Source organism: Erpetoichthys calabaricus, chromosome 13, assembly GCF_900747795.2.
Source record: "Erpetoichthys calabaricus chromosome 13, fErpCal1.3, whole genome shotgun sequence".
NCBI lineage: Eukaryota > Metazoa > Chordata > Cladistia > Polypteriformes > Polypteridae > Erpetoichthys > Erpetoichthys calabaricus.
The window spans coordinates 80,127,336-80,148,088 of NC_041406.2; the positions used below are offsets into that span (position 1 = coordinate 80,127,336).

The window sequence follows — 20,753 nt, forward strand, 5'->3', positions numbered from 1 at the left end:
AAATGACACCTTTTATTGGCTAACTAAAAAGATTGCAATATGCAAGCTTTCGAGGCAACTCAGGTTCTTTCTCTCACTACATTGGAATGAAGTAATTATGTATGCATGTGACTGTTCAAGTTCACGCACTTTATTGTCATTGTGTAACACAACGAAATTACTTTTTGTGACAGCCCCAAGGTCCATTTAACACTAGAATTACCAGAGTCTACGAAAAAACTCGTAGATCCGGCCCACCTTAAAACCGTTCTCAGCTCTCTTTTGTCTTCTTTTGTCTTGCTGTTTAACCCTTGAACCTTTTGTGAAAGTGTTTACTTGATCCTTGGACTTCAGGCTTCATACATTATATAGTTTATGCCTACATTTTGTCATTTACTACTAAAATATGAAAAACGTTTCTGTTTTAAAAATGTGTTTACACAGATTACTGTAGAAATGGAACATACATGAACTGCGTGTGTTCCAAATAACGAACTATTATTTCCACTCTAAAACTCCAGCAGTTCAGTCACTCCCAGATAATCAAACAAGGCATGAGCTGGGAAAACTTAGTGAACGTTCTGCGGCGGTGGGGGATGGAATAGCCGGCTGCGAGCTGCTCGTGTTAATCTGCACATTTAGAAGACAAAGGAGAGGTGAGAACGGTTTTAAGGAGGGCTGGATCTACGAGTTTTTTCGTAGACTCTGGTAATTCTAAGTGTTAAAGAAAAGTCAAATAAATCCAAATATGTCGTATACAGTGTTAAGTGATCAAGTAACCAGATGAAATTATTATTGCACAAAGTACAGCAACATAAATTGTTATTGCACCTGTTAATGAATAGTACATTACATATTATATAATTGTATTACATTAGTATATTGCACATTATCCATCCATTCATCCATCCATCCATTTTCCAACCCGCTGAATCCAAACACAGGGTCACAGGGGTCTGCTGGAGCCAATCCCAGGGCACAAGGCAGGGAACCAATCCCGGGCAGGGTGCCAACCCACCGCAGGACACACACAAACACACCCACACACCAAGCACACACTAGGGCCAATTTAGAATCACCAGTCCACCTAACCTGCATGTCTTTGGACCGTGGGAGGAAACCGGAGCGCCCGGAGGAAACCCACGCAGGGTGGACCCGGGAAGCGAACCCGGGTCTCCTAACTGCGAGGCAGCAGCGTTACCACTGCGCCACCGTGCCGCCCTTGCACATTATCCAATATAGCTTATTGCATATGTTCAATTGAAAATGATCTCAGACTGAAGAGATTCAGAGTTCAGAAAGTTTATGGCAGATGGAAAAAAGCTATTTTTTAGTCTGTTTGTGCGTACACGGATTGAGTTTTGTCCTTGAGAATGTTTTTGTCCCTTCTCACACAGTGAGTCTTATACATGAGTTTGAGTGATGGCAGTTCAGTTCCAATAATGGCCTCTGCTGTGTTTACGACCCGCTGCAGGGCTTAGGCCATCATGCAGTTAAGATGCTCTCTATAGTGCATCTATAGAAATTAACCAGCAGCTTCTGGGGGAGGTCAGCTCTCCTTAGCTTCCTGAGAAAATAGAGGCGTTGTTGTGCTTTGCCTATTATAGCCAAGTTGTTGTCAGCCCAGGACAGGTCCTCTGAGATGGTGACTCCTAGAAACTTAAAGCTGGAAACTCTCTCCTCAGCATCTGCATTGATTGTTATCGGACTGTGATTGGTCTTTTTAGTGGTCCTAAAGTCCAGAATAACTTCTTTGGTCTTTTTGGACCAGGTTGTTGGTGTTGCACCATGCTGTCAGATTCTGAACCTCTTGCCTATATGCAGTTTCATTGTTGTCTGTCTTACAAGCCTAATGACAGTTGTATCACCCGCAAATTTAATAATAATGTTTGATTGGTGGATGGGTTGACAGTCGTGGGTGAAGAGTGCATAGAGTACGGGGACTTAGTATACATCCTTGCGGCACACTAGTGCTCAGGGTAAGGGTGGATGTTGTTTACCCTGACAGACTGAGGGTGGTTGAAGAAGGGGCCTGAGTGGCCTTGAAAGCTTGCATATTGTAATCTTTTTAGTTAGCCAATAAAAGGTGTCATTTTGCTTGGCTTTTCTCTACATTCATAATGGCTAACACAGTACAACACCCTAGTACTATCTTTAGTTTTTAAAACTTTTTTTATTATCATCACAGTCATCATCATTTAAATTCTGCTTTTCTGGTTGTTTAAGCTGTTAGTTACTAATGAGCACATTACAGGATATGATACTGAATTACCAGCAGTCTTTCATCATTGATTGTTATTTGTCCTGGTGTTTATTCAGTGCTGTTAATTGTCATTGTTAGGTTACAATTGAGAAGCAAACTCCATTGAACAACATGAATAGGAAGTGTGTGTCTGTCCATCCCGGAAATGAAAGGTGGAGTCGGGCAAAGGGCTCCACTTTCAAGGATAGACAAGCAAGGCGAGCACATCAGCAAAACGAAACCTCCTAAGAGAGAGACGACCAGAGTAGTTCCTTTCAACTACCTGACATCTCTACATTTCAATTTTTTTCTGACAATTTCAATAGTTTCTAGGACCCCGTGCTTTTTACAGCACGGGCTTAAACAGTTAGTTTATTTATTTAGTCAACCTCACATCACAATGTTTTTCTGAATAAAATAAAAAAAATAAAAAACTAGATAATCAAACCATGAGATCAATTAGTGGTAAAATGACATGGTGATTATGAAACTGGTTGGAACAAAAGCCTGCATCCACATACGTCCCCAGGACTGAACCTGAGAACTACTGATTATAACGTAAATGTGCACAGTCTTATATCATTCTATATGTGTAAGTAACTAAAAGAGAAGGAGGTGCTTTATGTTGGTGTTTCTTAAACTTTGTTCTTCATAAACGTCTAGAACTTCATTTAGTCAAAATGGCTTGAATCAGGTGTAGCTACTGGAAAAATTAGCTGCAATCAATGCATAGCATGAATTTGACACAGTACTGATTACATCTCTTGCTATACCTGATCTGAGCTCACCCAAATCAGAAACCAATGGTTCTGCTGTCTTTCATGATAGTTAGCAACCCTAATTCATCCCCATGCATCTAGTTGTGTGCATTAACTTAATTGAATATATTAATATCACTTTTCTTTACTTGTATTGGTAACATCAAAACTCATTAGTTTTCTTTCTTATTATTGTACGCTGATGTTTTCTAGTTTTTATGAAGTCAGATTTTTATAAAGACTTTGTCATGATCAGAGACTTTGTTGTGATCGGAGAGCAGAAATAATTCTATTCCTATCAAACAACAACTGTGACTTTGTACAATTCTTAAAAGATACAGATTTGAACATGAACTTATCTTACCCTGCAGGTATACTGCTTTAGATAAAATTTAACTTATCACTTCAGGAAACACATAATAAAAAAGAAGAACTAAAGAAAAGAACTGAAAACAACTTCAAAACTTAACTAATTGAATGAAGGAGGTAGAAAAGAGAAATGATTACAATTTAACCAACCAAAACTTATTGTGACTTATCATTTACAGATGTCACTAGTTAAACTTGAAGACAGTTTTCTTCAAAGTGAGGACTCAAGAAGTTTTTTTGCGAGTTCTGGATCCATTTTATTTCAATAAACAAGTTAAGAGTGATCTGTCTACGAATGAAAAAGAAATATTGACTTTTCTTTCCTCTGATGTTACGTTAAAATATATGAAGACTAAGTTACTTCTTTATAAATTTAAATTAAAAAAATCAGTCAGTGTGGTCTTTTAAATGAGTAAGCATTAAGGATCCTACTCCAGTTTGCTTCTATGTGCTTCTGTGAAAGTAGATTTTTGACGGTCACTGGTATGAAAACAAAATACCAAAATAAGCTTAATATGACCACCTACATTATGGCTATCTTTAATAAACTCTTTCACCAAAAATTGATGATTTGTGTCATATAATGGCAGCACATACTTCTCAGTCACATTTATCATGCCTGAAATATTGGTAGTTTTATTAATATACTTACTTGCATAAATATATACTGTATATGCATATATTTATAAAAAATATTGATTAAGATATTTTTCACACAACTGATTATCTTGTAATTTCCTTCCTTTTTTAATTTGTAAAGGGGTTCCATGAATCTTAATTTTTTTTTTAAATAGGGTACTGCAGTCTCAAAAGGGTTAAGAAACACTGCTTTATATTACTTTGTCACCATCTGGTGGACAAAATGGTCTTTTCAACAGAAATTATAGCAGAAAGTCCTACTAGAAAGGCAACTTAAAAAAATCAGATAACACTTTTAAATATGAAATAAATACAGCATCTTTTAACGTTTATTTTTGTTTATTTAATAGACTGAAGGACCCATTTTACACTCAGCTCAGGTCTAACTTCGCGTCAGTTGAAGCTGTTAAGTTCTTCAGATTTCTTTGGTTGTAGACAGTGGTTAAACTGAAAATTGGAATTTGCAGGAACTGCACCCTTCTTAAAATTTCACCATCAAAGTGGACAAAGCTTGGTACAGAGAGTCAAAGGGCCAAAAATAATTCTATTGTACTTGCTCGAAAAATCAAAGAGAGATTTACACTTAACCCTTTCTCTAGGTGATAAGTAGTACTAGGGTGTTGTATCATGTTAGCCATTATGAATGATAGTGAAAAGTCAAGCAAAATGACACCTTTTATTGGCTAATGAGGAAGAAATATTTAGAATTAAGGTGCTTCAGTCTTTCCAAATAATAAAAGTATGATGCTAATAGAACTATAAGAAGCGTGACACTTATGTATAAATAAATAAGGATGTATTAAACTAACTGAACAAATGTAATTTAAAACAGACACTAAGCTGTAAAAGTGTATTCCTGTAAGACAAATGTACTAAACTAACTTTTAAGGTAGCTTTTGATATTGTATAATCAGTTATTATGTATGATGATCATTATGTGCGAAATGTAAGCTATAATAAGAATGTGCTGTGCATTAACCGACAGTATAACATTAATCCTTTTATAAGCTTAATCAAAAGATTCTTAAATTGTAACTGCCACATAGCCGTTGAAGTATTGTAACCCTGATGATGCAGAAAGAATGAGGAAGTGAGTATTGTCTAAATCTGCTTAGGTTGCACAAATCCTGTGACAGTTAGCTGGGAGATCGCTGCAGTTGGTCTTGTGTGTGTTGATGCTCACAAGGGATATTGCTTAAGACTGTGAATGTGCTAATAACTCTTTTAACTGTGAGACACACTGTGTGTGCTCCTGTATGTTCCAATCCAGGGTGTGACCGCAAGCTATAATGATCTATGTATGACCTCAAAATGAACTGTCATATTTCCTTTTTGTTTAAGAATAAAGAATGGTTATAAAAAGAAAAAAACTTCCTGCTTTGGGCAGGTTGTCTGATCTGACCTGTCTGTAGCAACTTGAGCTGGCAGGCGGGCAGCCTCTCCTCTCACCAAGAATAAAAGAAATTGCTTTTTATTTTAAATTGGTGTTTTTGACTCCCATTGTTCTTCCGACTTCAGCGTCCACGCTAACTAAAAAGATTACAATATGCAAGCTTTCGAGGCAACTCAGGCCCCTTCTTCAGGCAAGTTATATATTGCATAGATGCATATTGTAATCTTTTTAGTTAGCCAATAAAAGGTGTCATTTTGCTTGACTTCTTTCTAGGTGATAAGTATATGGCATGAAATACACAGTGCACAAATACATTTTCAGAAGTGACTGGAAAGATTGAATATCAATTTCTAAATTTACAACTTACACAAACCAATTGCTTATACTTTTTTCAGATATTTTATTATTATTACTAGCAAAATACCCGCGCTTCGCAGCGGAGAAGTAGTGTGTTAAAGAGGTTATGTAAACATATATATACACACACACATATCAACATATATACACGCATACATACACACACACATACACATATATACACATACATACATAGTGCGTTGTAACACGGGCTGTGATTGTTACATGGGAGGGAGACGACAAATCACAGCTTCCTGCTTTCTAATCGGGCCTGTGATTGGTGCTTTGACGGATGCCTAGATCCCACAGTATTTCCCCTTAGGAGAGGCGTTAGGCAAGTGTAATTGAATAGTGGTGCTGCAAGTTTAGATTTACACCTGTTTTTAAGGCTTATTGACTGAAAGGGGCTTTCATGAAAAAAGTTAGGGCTTTGCTATAGGATACACCCTCCACAAGTTAAGGAAGTAAAAATAAAGGTATATATTTCTGTTTTATTTAAACCTTTTAAGTTTGTATGCGGGCGGTAATGGTGGCGCAGTGAAAGGTGCCAGTTAGGAGACCTGGGTTCGCTTCCCTGCGTGGAGTTTGAATGTTCTCCCCGTGTCTGTCTGGGTTCCTCCGGGTACTCCAGTTTCCTCCCACAGTCCAAAGACATGCAGGTTAGGTGCATTTGCGATTCTAAATTGTCCGTGGTGTGTGTGGGTGTGTGTGGGGTGTGTGCGCCCTGCGGTGGGCTGGCACCTTGCCCGGGGTTTGTTTCCTGCCTTGTGCCCTGTGTTGGCAGGGATTGGCTCCTGTATTAGGATATAGTGGGTTGGATAATGGATGGATGGACATTTGTATGCATAGCCCCATTTTGCCCGTTTTGGTTTTTTTTCTTTCTTCAGTAATATTTCAGCAAACCCGGAGCTTGTCAGTTCAAATCCTGGTACTGACACCACTGTGTGACCCTGAGGAAGTCACTTCACCTGCCTGTGCTGCAAAAAAACAAAAGTAATGTAACAAATTGTACCTCAGATGTTGCAAGTTGCTGGAATAAAGGCATAAGTCAAATAGATAAATATGTATTATACACATAGGAAAACTATTCATTTATTTTCAGTTAAGTCATCTGCAGCAAACCTTTATAACTGAGGGTTTCTCCTTTTTAGATAGTGCAAACTGTTTCTTCTTCATTGAGGTTTTCTCTTGGAGAGCTTTTTTCATTTCATTGAAAATTAAAGCAGCAGCTGCCAAAATATGTAGCTTTCTTATTAATTTTCAACATTGTGTAAAATAACTTTATAAAGTAACATAAAAGTTTTAAATTCTGGTTATCCTTTTACACTAAAATATTACTAAAGAGATACAAAAAAAAAGTAAAATGCATATGCTGTTTTCTTTAAGGAGATTAAATATTACTGAAGAAAGAAAAAAAAACTAAAACAGCTAAATGGGGCTATGCATACGAACTTAAAAGGTTTAAATAAAAACAGAAATATATACCTTTTATTTTTACTTCCTTAACTTGTGGAGGGTGTATCCTGTAGCAAAGCCTAACTTTTTTCCGTGAAAGCCCGTTTCAGTCAATAAGTCTTAAAAAGAAGTGTAAAGATATTGACAATAAGCTACGCAAACCCACCAAGACATGCAATCGTTTAAATAAAGGCGCGAGTCGAAAAACACCATCCCATACTATTAGTTAACGATTAACACATTTCTATATGTATTGTAAGCATACAATACAACTGATAATATTTTGCGCTTATTTATCTGGTGTACCGACATTTTCGCTTGTTTAACGGCTGAAATCCAACGTGGTTTGTGCCCTTCAGAATGAAAACAGTTTGCATTTATCTTTTTTAATAAAAGGCGAGCTTTTTAAGCCTGAGAAATAATCCCGTAAATGCACACGTTTAATTACACATGTGTTGATATGTATGCTTACACAGTATTAAAAGACACTCAACAATTAACGTCATTTACCTTTGTTCCCGCATTTGATAAAAGGCGAGCTTTTAAGCCTGAGAAATCACCCCGTAAATTGCACACGTTTAATTGTATATGTGTTAATATGTATATGCTTACATATTATTAAAAGACACTCAACAATTAACGTCATTTACCTTCGTTCCTGCGTTTGACTCGTGCTGTAAATCTCTTCTTTGTTTTCAGTTCACGTGATTACGTAGGAGGCATGATGACGCGATACGTGACTCCGCCTCCTCCATTAGAGTATATGGACAAAAAACAGGTTCCAGTTATGACCATTACGCGTAGAATTTCGAAATGAAACCTGCCTAACTTTTGTAAGTAAGCTGTAAGGAATGAGCCTGCCAAATTTCAGCCTTCTACTAACACGGGAAATTGGAGAATTAGTGATGAGTGAGTGAGTGAGTGAGTGAGTGAGTGAGTCAGTCAGTCAGTCAGTCAGTCAGTGAGGGCTTTGCCTTTTATTAGTATAGATTTAAAGAAAGAGTTATTTGCTGTTTTTATTTTTATTTTTTGTGGTAATAACTGTTTTGAATTTGAGTCCCTGCAGTAAAATTTAAATACAGTACTTTAATATAGGGCAGCATGGTGGCACAGTGGTAGCACTGCTGCCTCACAGTAAGGAGACCTGGGTTCGCTTCTAGGGTCCTCCCTGTGTGGAGTTTCCATGTTCTCCTCGGTGACTGCGTGGGTTTCCTCCTACAGTCCAAAGACATGTAGGTTAGGTGCATTGGCGTTCCTAATTGTCCCTAGTGTGTGTGTGTGTGTCCTGTGGTAGCCCAGGATTTGTTCCTGCCTTGCGCCCTGTGCTGACTGACTTTAATACAAGTAATTAGTGGCATGGTGGGGCAGTCGATAGTGTTATGCCTTACTACAATTAGGTCAGCAGTGAATTTTTGAGAAGGATACTTTCATTATTTAATTGTTACAAGTTGCTCATACTATTTTTTGTGTTGCAGAGTTGCACAGTGTAATTTGGGTTTTCTTCCACATTTCAACCATTTAACATCAGATAACATTGCAACACTAAGCTGCCCCTTTATGATTTGTATTAAGTAAGTTTGATGAAGTGTGGATGGTAATTATTTGTGGAGTACATGAATTAATATGCTCTGTGATTTGCTTGGTGTCCATCTACTGGCTAGTTTTTGTTAAAGTCAGGCTGCTGTAGGTATAGACTCCATTTTTCTGCAATCAATATATTAAATGCAAGCAAAACAAACCATGATACATATGTATTTAGCATATACAGTATATTGTATGTATACCTCTACAGATGCTTTAGACTCAGCAATTGCAGTCATCTGTTACAGAAAATCTGAATGTTTCCGTTGTTTCAGATGTCACCTTCCAGATCAAAAGTCCAGCAGGTGAGAGTACTGCATCCTTTGGACCTTGGTCCAGTGTAAAAAGAACTGCAGAACCTTCGGGGTCTGTGGCCAAGAACTGGTACACAAAATTTTCCACCTCTGAATGTTTTAAGCTTTGCTTGCGATGGCTGGAAAATGGGTGGCTCATTTTCTGTTGATAAATAAATAACAAGGGTAAAATAGTTACAAAATGCCAGAATTCTCACACCAGCTGTTTCATTTTCCTTATCAACTGGTAAATTTCCAGTAGTTGCCAAAGGTAGAGGATATAGCTAAAATTAGCTAAAATTCACTTACTGTGTAACAAGCATCCCAATGCTTACCTCTGTTTCTCATTAAAAGTGAAAGGTATGCCCATATTACACCACTATTAATTATGAAAAAAATATATAATTTTATCCATAAGATCATTTCATGTTTTCACCCAAAGCTGTTTATAATGCATAACATATTTTTAATGAAAGGTTAAGCTGGTGCCAGGGATTAATCAGCCATTTTGTGTCATGAAGTTTGACATTCTTCCCAGAATGCAACAGGGCTTGCCGAACAATATAGCACTTTATTATTGTAAATAAGTACACATTCAAACTTCTGCAGGAACAGACTCTGTTGCAACTCTTACCAATTTATAATGCAACAATTGCAATTGCTGTCTACAAACTATATTATGTCATACATGCAATCATTGTGAATGTCTTACGGAGACAAATTTATAGGTAATTAAGAGGGATTGGAGAGCGTGTTACAATGTATATGACAGATTTCTCCATTCCCATTCCCAGGACAGAGGAAGTACTTCCCAAGGAACCTTGACATTACATCAGACCACCCCCAACCACTTTTCTTTTAGGCTGGACAAAATAAAGAGAAAAGATGGCATGAAATCATTGTCATGAAGTCATTAGACTAGCAATGCAACTTTCACCTCATACCATCTTAATCTTCTCTCAAATACTTTTTCAGAACACTACAATTAAATGATACTTCTTCAGCTGGGACCCCAACACTTGTTATGAGTTGTTATCATTATTATTATTTTGTAGCTGTAAATAATTTGTGCATACTGTTAATCCTGTATACCTCAAAACGTGTATCAATACCAGTGATGCCAAAAGTTATTTTCATAAAAGTGCACATCTGTTTTAACACTAAAATGTATACAGTGCTGGCAGAATCAGACACCTGTAGTTAATTTGTACACCTTAAGAACAATACTTACTTATTTTACTATACGGAGTGGTCACCTTACAACATTCACCAGAGCCAGAACAGATGCCGCAAACTATTTTAAACCATGTTTACTGAATACTGAAAATACTTAAACTATTGTCCAGCAGAGATTAGAACATTAGCAAAATTTTGACAAGAACAGGCGATTCAGCTCCCACCTGTGTTTTTGCTGAATTCATTTTAAAGTAACAGCTTGGATCCACTATACTAATTCCCTTTTAAATGCTTCAATCATGTCACCACTTAATCTCCATTTGCTTAAATGAAAAGGTTCAACTTCTTTAATGCTTCCTCATTATTTATACTCCACAGCTGTGGAATCAGCCCAGTCACTCTCTCCTGTGGACTTTCCATAAAAATTGCTTTGTCTTTTTTGAACCCTGGGAACCAAAACTGCACGTAGAACTCCAGGTAAGGCCTCAATAGCATGTTATAAACTTTAAGGATAGCTTTCTTTGACTTTTAATCCATAACCCGTGACATATCACCTAACACGCTATTAGCTTTCTTGTTTGGTTCTGTACACTGAAAGGTGATAGTGACAAAACCACTACAACTCCTAAGTCCTTATCGTAAACAGTACTTTTAAGTTTCAGTCCTCCCATTGTGTATTCATATCTAACCTTTTTACTTCCTGTTTGTAATACTTTTTCATGTATTTACATTAAACTTCATCCACCACAAATCTGCCAAAACAGTATACTATCCAAGTACCTCTGTAATGATTCAATGGATTCTAGATTATCTGCCAATACACCTAGCTTGGTATCCTCTGGCCCCAGCACTGACCCCTGAGGGACACAACTCTTTTCATCGCCTAATTCTGGTAAAGTAAGGTTATTGTAACCTTTTGATGCATTCTTATAGAATTCTAGCATATTAGTAAACACCGCTTCCCCCATCTGAATCCACTCTGACAGCTCCCTAAAACTCTTGTTTCTACCACAGGCTGTTCAACTTTCTCCTTAATTCCTTCCATTAGTTTGCCTGTGATGCACAGTAAGCCTACTGTCTTATAGTTACTTGGGACTGCCCAATCACCCTTTTTGTTTAACAAGATAATATTTCCAATTTTCCACGCCTTAGGAATCTCCCCAGTGTGCAGTGACTTTTGAAAAATATGCATCATTCTAGGTTAATTAAGATAAATGTTACCTAATCCTAGTTCTTTGTTAGAATACAGCCTATAAAATATAAGCAATACTTCTTCCTCTACAATTTCCAAATCATTCAGTACCTCCTTAGTAGTCCCTGTTGCTACTGGGAAGTTACCCACTCCCTCACATTACACATGTTGTTATCCTTTGTGCCTCAACTGTCACAAACTTAAAAGCTCATCACAGCTTATATGTTTTAACTTTGCCACATATATTCACAATTTGCTCTACTAAAGTTAAACTTAACTGTTTTAATCTTTGCAACTTAGGCCTGCCAAACTACTGTGAGTTGTATTACATTATGTTCACTTGACCTTTACCCCTTCAATTCTATCCTGGTTATTACAAAATGCTAAATCTACCAGGTTTACCCCATGTTAGGTCTTTAACATAATGTATTAAAAACAATTACTGTCTAAAATTTCCTGCTATTGCACTGGGCTATTTTTCAGGTTTAGACAGTTAATATTTGGGTAATTAAAGTCCCCCATTACTATAATAGCCCTCTTAACAGAAACCCATTCAATATCAAAATCCATCTTACATACCTTATAAACACACCTTACTCATTCCAGTGACTGTAATAGTCCTACTAAGGAAAGTGTAGACGCAATTGTTTTCTTATAAACTATCAAAGTAGTTCAAAATGAATTCATGTTATCTAAGGCTTACAAGTTGAAATGTACTTCTTGTTTCTTGTACCTGATGGGAATGAGCTTAGAGAATCATAGAAGTGAGTTGGGTAAATGCTTAGACAATCACGGATCTCTCTGCTTCATCCAAACCTCTAAACCCACTGTCCCAGAAATGATCTGAAAACCATAGCTTACTCTCAGTCCCTCATTGCCCTCTGCCATTTCAACTTCATGGACCTTTAAAAAGACACTAGTAAAAACCCATCACTGTATTCATTGTGTAAAAACTGTGCTGTGCTTTGACTGACACTAGCATCTTCTTAATCCTACAGCATCTGATCACCATCATTAGGAATTCACCAGGCTAATACAGTGGAGCACTTTAAAAAACTGCTGAAAACACATTACTTTAACATGGCCTTCTCATAACTTCACTGTAACTTAAATCTTGATACTCTGTATATCCAATTCATTATAATAACTATTCATGGTGGCTCTAAAATCTGTACTAACCCTTACTCTCTCTTCTGTTTCCTTTTCCGGTGTCCTTTTGGTGGTGGCGCATCTACCCAAAGCACCGTGATGTTCCAACAATGATGGATGGATTAAAAGCCAGAAGTCTGTATGACCATCAGCATCAAGTGACTCCGTGAGAACCCTAATTACAAAGAGGACTATTTCATTTATGTTAGGTAGAATGCCCAGAGGGGACTGGGCGGTCTCGTGGCCTGGAACCCCTACAGATTTTATTTTTTTCTCCAGCTTTCTGGAGTTTTGTTTTGTTTTTTCTGTCCACCCTGGCCATCGGACCTTACTCCTTTTCTATGTTAACTAATGTTGCCTTATTTTAATTTCTTATATTTGTCTTTTATTTTTCTTTTCTTCATTATGTAAAGCACTTTGAGCTACTTTTTGTATGAAAATGTGCTATATAAATAAATGTTGTTGTTGTTGTAATTAAATTGGATACACAGTAACTGGGACCTCAACGTTTTTCTTTGTTTAACTCTCATTTATATATTAAGAAATGCGCTATTGTCACACAATATGAATTATTAAAAATCAAAAAACAATTTCAAAACCATTTTGGATAATAACAAAGGCTCTGGCAAATGTTGTAATAAGCACATATGTCAAGAAGGAGAACTTCTAACAAAAACTCATAATATAAAAAAATGATAGTGAATGTCATTAAATTAAAAAATATAGTGAAGTAGAAATTAGGTTGAATTCACTGGTTAATAAGTTTTGTGGGAGGGGAAGTAATGTCAGGTTAGTATACAAAAATACAGGGAACTATTGTTGAATGTCTAAGTACTAAGTGCAATAATGCAAAAAGTAGAAGAAACTGCACTTATTGTCAGAGATGTTGTTTGAACTTAAAGAATGGATATTCAAAAATGAAGTTAGATATCTAATGAAGGTATAAATAAATTGTGATTGTTCACTATAAAATGCCATTTTGACTTGTGAGAAACCAAAAAAAAGCCTCAACACAAATCTTGCAGCTGAGGGAAACCATTCTACAGTCAAAATTACTTAAACTGCATTTATTTCTTAAGTAATTTGTAAATTTGCTGTTAATTGTTGAATGACTCTTTGCGTTAATTGATTTTATAAATTACTTGTAGCTGTAAAGATATCAGTACTAGTTATCTACATTTAATGTTCTAAATCTCAAGTAATGGAGTAACAGCTATGAAAGTTAAAATAAGCAGGTAATGTAAAACATTAAGAAACTAAACCCAAATGTTTTATGTATTACCAATCACAATTACATTTTTATCCAGAAAATCTGTTGACTTGATTTGACCATACCAAGAAAGTATACATAAATTAAATGATTCCTTTTTTTAAATTTAGCTGGACTCAAGACTACAAAACAAGATGCATAATGGAGTACTTACGTACTTTCACTAATTGACCACGTAAATTTTGAAATGTCTGGTTTACACAGCAGACATGGACTTATTGGATTTGGGTCACCTTCTCCATAGCAAAGTCCATCAATGTTGCAAGTTCTTTCCTTAAAAATAATAATGCAGGCTATAATTCTTTTAGTAACTGTACCTTTTATTGGCAAATATAAATAGATTTATGTTTTCTGTACCTTTAATGAGCACAGTCCATCAGAACTGGCTTCACATATTTGACAAGCTCCATCAAATAGTGTTAATGTTTTTGAATTGCTGTATTCATAACCATCATTTGAGACCTAAGAAGAAAAGAAATGAAATAAAATAAGCAATTAGACATATGCAAATAATTAGTCAAATATAAATTATATTAGTTATAATTCTGGAATGAGTTGATTTACTTTCTTCATACCTTAATTTGCCATCTGGCAAGAGGTTTATCATCAACTATATCAATGTCCATATTATGAGGTGATTGATCATTTTCTCTTGGTAGCTGACAGTCTAAAACAGTGTTGCTCAAGAAGGAAGCTGTTGTAAGCTGGGGATCACCTAAACTCCATTCATCAGAAATAAACTGTTAAGAAATAAAAGACTGAAATTAAAAAAAAAACAGAATGTGAAAGGAAGAAATATAAAACAAAATAGCAATGTGCTGATGTGGATGTTGCTTTACTTCCATTCTCGACACTTTACTACTACAGTTAACCGAGAACAATTTCACATTTAAATGTGGGCACTGTTCTTTATACATCATCTCTTTTTAAGACATACGATTAGAATGCAAAATATTTCAGTGTAAACCTTTAGTCAATCTACTGTAAACTGGTTGCTGACAGACATTTTATGTTCTCCCCTCCCTGTTCACATTCATGATCATGGAAGAATACATCCAGTTTCTTTTAATAACAGAACTGTATACACATTTATAGCATTTGACATTATTTACCTGCTTCTCAGCATAGAATCCTTCTTTTCAGAAAATGTACACACACAGCATTTTAAAGATTGTACAACGGTAATTCAAAAAGTAAAGGTGCTTTGTGTATTAAAAATAATGCCCAGAGTCAGTACATGTTTTCAAGGGGATTATATCTACTGCAGTATGGGGGAAGTCTTGACGGTTTTGTATGTAATTTGCACTTAGTCTGCATTTTAAAATTAATGTGTAATTGGGACAGGTTCATTTTGCAATTTCACAATTAGTGGCCTGCAATCAGGTTTGAGTGGTCAAGAGTGTTAAAGCCTCTCAGATTCATAAAACGATATTATAATAATGAAAAGGAAATGCATTAGTCAAAGAAAATTGTTGGAAACAGTGAAAAGGTTTAGGAAGAGGCAAAACAAGTTCGGCTAACAAAGACTAAAATACGCTCTTCTTCTCCTCCTCACCTTCAGCTTTCCTCTCTTCTGTTATCTACTTTTTCACCTTGCTAAAAAAAAGTATTTCTTCTAACTATCTCACACAAAGTTCACATTTACCTAGTCAAGTCTATTTACTATTTATGACTTTATGGCTTTAGTGGTCACCAGAAAACAAAGTAATCACCTGATAGCTTTGCTTCTTAAAGCGGCCTCTTACCCAGCCTGGAGGTCATTGTCGAAGAACAGTGTGGATGGATGTGTATCCTGGCTGGGATGGTTCCTATTCCCTTTACCAGTCAGGGAAAGAAATAATGGATGACTGGGGGAGGCTGCCTGCTGATAACAGCTCATATCCCAATATATTAGGCAGTAATGCTCATCTAGCATGGCTCTGGTTTGGATACCCACAGGGCTGCATGAAAAGTGTAGTTCTGTAGGGCAGCCCCGTTGGGTTAACCTTTATACTTCCTGGGAAGTACACCTGGATCCAGTATAAAATGAGTCCTCTCACCTCACTCTGGGCATTGGGCTTAGGAGATGGTGGACAAAGCTTGCCTGGGAGGAGTGGAAAAGGGAGTTCTGTTTATTGTGGAAGAGAACCTGTAAAGGTATTGTGAATAAAAGGTCTTTTGCAATCCGAACTGGTGTCTGTGTGAGTTTGTCTGAGGTTTGGGATGCCCCTACAGGTGACAACATGTATGGGAAGCTAACATGAAACATGCCCTCAAGCTAAGCATAAACATGCATGCCTTTTTATTACAAGGACAAAACAGGCCCTTTACGTCTCAAACTGCAAAGTCAGTGATGTCTTTTATTTTATGAATTCTAAAAAAAACAGCGCATCAATCTAAAGAATCAATTTCATGCCCGATAGATTATTCCACTGTAAAAACAAGATTATAGAGTCATTATTGTCACATGTACAGAGTATAGTGAAATTCTTATTTGCATGGGCTAATCAATCTAGAGATGCTGCCCATTATTTATCTGATTTGAATAGAAAGAAGTAATGTATAACTTTGGAATAGTAAGCTATTTCTCCCACAGCCTATTAGACTTTTTGTACCTGTTCAGTATATCTTTCTGGTAAAAGGAATAAACGCATATTAAAATATATATATATACTGGGGGGTTTGCCCCCTGCCTGCACTTTGCTCCGTTGTGAAAAGGGGGGCTGAACGCACCCCAAGGAGATGCGTCCTCTCCTCTGAAACCACACTTAAGCGGTGATACAGTGTGATACAAATACATTTTTTTAACTCCTCTTTGCTCAATCATCTGTTGGCTTGCAGCTGTTGTTATGCCATGTTATCTGAACTTCACCCACATACCAATTCCCCCCCTCCCCCCCACGCTGTTGTGAAGAGTGTGGCTGAATGCACACCAAGGTGACGTGGTCGCTCCTCTGAAACCCCTCTTAATCGGTGATATATTGGGAAACAAGTAACAGTTGTTTTTTTTACCTCCTCTTTGCTTGATCACCTAATGGCTTGTTGCTAGCTTGCTGCTGCTTTCGTTCAGTGTGATCGGCATTTCGGGCAGCGCATTCAAACGTTTAAAAGCCTGTACAGCACCTATCCTTTTGTCCTCAAACACTATGCGATCTCTTTTCACTTTTCTGTTATTTCACCAAGTAATATTTTCCATTTTTTGTGCTAATGTAATCTTTTCACTCATTTTTTTGACACTTTAGAATTTTCCTACTTCCATTATCTCTAACCTGCTCTGCATGTGTATCACAGGACTTGCTTCCAAATGTTGTAAGTATGACGTGACGTGCCTGTCTTGTGGGATGTGAAAGTGTCTTTCTTGAAAAGTGTCTTTCTGTCTCTCTTCCAAAGAGTCTCTCTGACTCTCTTCAAAAGATCACGTCTCGTCGCCGGAAAAAAGTCTTGTCCCAAGATTTTTTTATTATATATATATATGTTATGGTCTAGCCAGAGTCTAATTCCTGGTTCAAGTATGATTTGTTTATCTAATATTTTTGATGTCCTTTGAATACTGTTTTGTGTATTAGGTAGTTAATTCTGTTTTTGATGTTCTCATTTCTTTGGTTTATTTATGTGATATTAAGCTTTTATTAATATTACATTTACCAATTATTTTGCTATTTTGTGTTATGTTAATATTGAATGATTTAGCTATTCACGCTATCTCTTAAACTATGCACTCTTTGGCCCCTGCTTTATAAAATGAAAAATTTCTGCTTCTACAGGTGTTTCAGCATTGTGTCTTGATTTTGATAACTGGTTTTGTGCTTCTTGTTTTGATTTTTGGATTTCTTGCATTTTAGTCCCCTTCTCTTGTTAAAGATACCCTTTGTTTAGTTATATGGCAGTATTGTTTGCTGCAGATTTTGCCTTTTATGTATACAGTACCTATTTTGTTCCTCCTTCTTCTCTGCTTTGCCTTAAGTGCTTCTTTATTTTGAATTCTTTAAATAAATTCTTTAGTAATAAAGATACAGTCTGTTACTGTGAGTTTGAGTTTTGATGGCGATTCTCCTGCTTTTTCTTCATAATGGTTTAAGTTTTTTTGAACTTTTGAAACCACTGCCTCATTTTGGGCCTGTGCAGGCTTGAAGTCTTGCCTCTTGAGTTTGGGGTTTGGCTGCTTGAAGTGAAGCTTAGTGGATGGAGACCATTGCTGAGGGCAGGTTTAGTTTTTTGTGTTTTTTTTTTTTGTTCCACTGTTTTAAGATTTTGTGTATCATGATTCAATACTAACATATAAATAGCTTTATGAATTTTTTTTCAGTAATTTGTATATTTGCAGTATAAACATTTGCAGTTGGTCATTTTATCATTCTTTATTTTTCCTGTTCTTTCACAGGAAGCCTCATCAAAGTACTATTTACAGTTCCAACAAAATATTGCAAAGAAGGTGGTAATGTCACAAGGCTTAGAGACTGCCACAAGATATGAGTTTGACCTAACAAGGTACTGATAACGTGAAAGGAAAAAGCATTTATCACTAATCTAGGAACAGAATACCACTAAGGGCAGTAGTTCATCTGTTTGTATTAAATATCCTGACAGTGGTGATTTCATTAGAAGCAATAAAAGAAAATGGAAGTGTGGGACAAAAAAAACCCCTAGTAGAATCCACAAGGCTGCTGGATGGAAGCAAGTTGGTCCTCTGTGTACCTCACCTCCATGTAGGGGAGTGCAAACTGTCTAAATGAAAAATTCTGCTTAGCACCGCAGAAGCACCTGGGTCCAAGGGAAATACAGGCCCAGGATTTCTATGGCACATTTCTGGTGTCTGAAATAGTTTTGCAGATTGTTTCTTAAGTGGAGTGAAAGCCACCTATTCCTCTCTTGGTAGTTGAGGTTGGAATCTGGCAAATTCTTCACTGACAGGAGCAATTAACGTAGAAAGATAGTGAGAAAGTGAGAGACAAACATGGAGAGATTAGAGCTAAAGGAGCTCATTTGGTGTGTGGTTAAGTGGACCAGCCACCCCACAGCCTGTACTACTAGTAGAAAGGTCCACAGAGGCATTAGGTGTTTATTATTTATCTGCTTATTACTGTCTGCTTGATTTGCCATTTTATTTTCTTTTTTCTAGTTATTTTTAGATTTTGGACTCACTGGAAGTATTTTGGATGCGGAGGCAATTATACTTTGGTCCCTTCATAAGTCTGATATAAAATGACCTTACCTGTTCTTTTATGACTTCACACTTCAAGTCTGGTGAATCTTTAAAACCTTGACCAAAAACTCTCACTGAAGAGCAGTCATATTGACGAACATCACAAAATCCAACATTTTCTAGCTCAATAATTTCTGGAGGCTGATCTTCGGAGCAATGGAAAAGGTACAAACACAAAAAAAAAAAAACATCCACATAATTACTTAGGAAACTTTTGAAACGGCAGTTATACTTCAGGATGCACTGTGTGATAAACTTAAGAGTGTCCGATATCTAAATGTGTACTTGAAACCTACATGTTACAAATTTAAGTCTGTTTAAAAATATTCAATAAGAAAACATCTGTGATAAATTTAACTATGTAAGACTTTAATTAATTACTTTATTAATAAAAAACACACTTTTGAAATGACAATTATATTTTACAATGCACTGTTTAATACACTTCAAAGTGCATGAAGTCATGTTGTAAATTTAAGTTTGTTTAAAAATGTTCAATAAGCAAACACAGGTGATACAGAAAATTGCTTTTTTAGAAAAACATTTATAGCTGCAGATCTGATAGAGGATTTTTTCCAAATTACTCCAAGTACAAATAACATATTCTATCATATCATTGTCTCTGGATTGATCATTAAAAAGCATAAAGATATACATTGAAATGGTTAACATATAGGAATGACTTTTCAGGCTGAAGGAACATGTTACAAACACAATTTAAGTTAACTTTAAATTACTAAATATTTACTGGAACCCATATTAGGAGAATAGTTTTCTACATGACAGAAGTGCAATTAAATGTCCAAATTACATCCTTAGCAGTCACTATATGAACTGAACTGAAGTCAAGTTTTAATTCTACTTGAGTAGGTTTTATGTACCAGATGATTATTTAGTTCATCTGTGGGTGCATAAAGTCTGCTGGTTCGTTGGCGACTCAACTCTTTTAATGACTCTGCAGTACATTTCAAAGGCTTCAAATTTTCATTTCCTTTTTAATCACAACATTGCCTTCATGTCGAATCATACACATATTCATTGCTGAAAAAGTCTTCACAATGTTGCCATCTAATGGTTAAAGTATGAACTGCCTTAGTGAGTCCTAAGGTTATGTATTTAAAGGTCACTAACAAAAAAAATGCTTTAGAAAAAAAATACGTAATTAATGCCTCTATTAATTTCCTGATTTCTATCTAGTCTGGGGTAAAGCAAAAATAGAAAGGGGAACAAAATTATGTTAAAAATGAGTTTTTACATACTGGTTTGGTCTTTTAGATAATTCAGTGATTAACATCCCATCTTATTATCACTTAGTAAAATGACCCAGACCCAAGTGCTTGGCACCTTTCCTAATGTACCATAGTTTTGTGGAGCTTCAATGATAAAGACTATTTGAATGACTTATTTTTCCAAACACTAGTGGCTAAGGTGATGTTAGCATGGAAGTTGGAGGGGAAAAACATTGTCAACCATGGGTAATTGTGAATAAAAAAACAAACTACTTAACCGTGTTGCCTGTGCAGGGAAAACCAAGCACGCAACCCCAGATCACTTGACTGCTAATATCAATATAAAGTCAGAGCAGGAACATTTATCAAAACAATTAACAGCTTGAAAGTAAGAAATACTAAAGTTCGGCAACAGTGTATGAAATGCATGAAATATTTTCTGAGGGTAAAAAGAGCAGAACATCTGATTTAAAAAAATACTCATCCATA

At 36.2% G+C, this 20,753-nt stretch overlaps 1 protein-coding gene across 1 annotated transcript in view; it reads right to left on the reverse strand.

Moving 5' to 3' along the window:
- Positions 1-20,753, reverse strand: part of vwde (von Willebrand factor D and EGF domains) — a 114,194-nt gene that overhangs the window by 34,939 nt on the left and 58,502 nt on the right. The window contains 7 exon segments of the mRNA XM_028817157.2: positions 8,977-9,000; positions 9,002-9,172; positions 9,174-9,229; positions 14,012-14,126; positions 14,211-14,315; positions 14,429-14,593; positions 19,045-19,181. Of these exon segments, the coding sequence (XP_028672990.1) occupies positions 8,977-9,000; positions 9,002-9,172; positions 9,174-9,229; positions 14,012-14,126; positions 14,211-14,315; positions 14,429-14,593; positions 19,045-19,181 (773 nt within the window).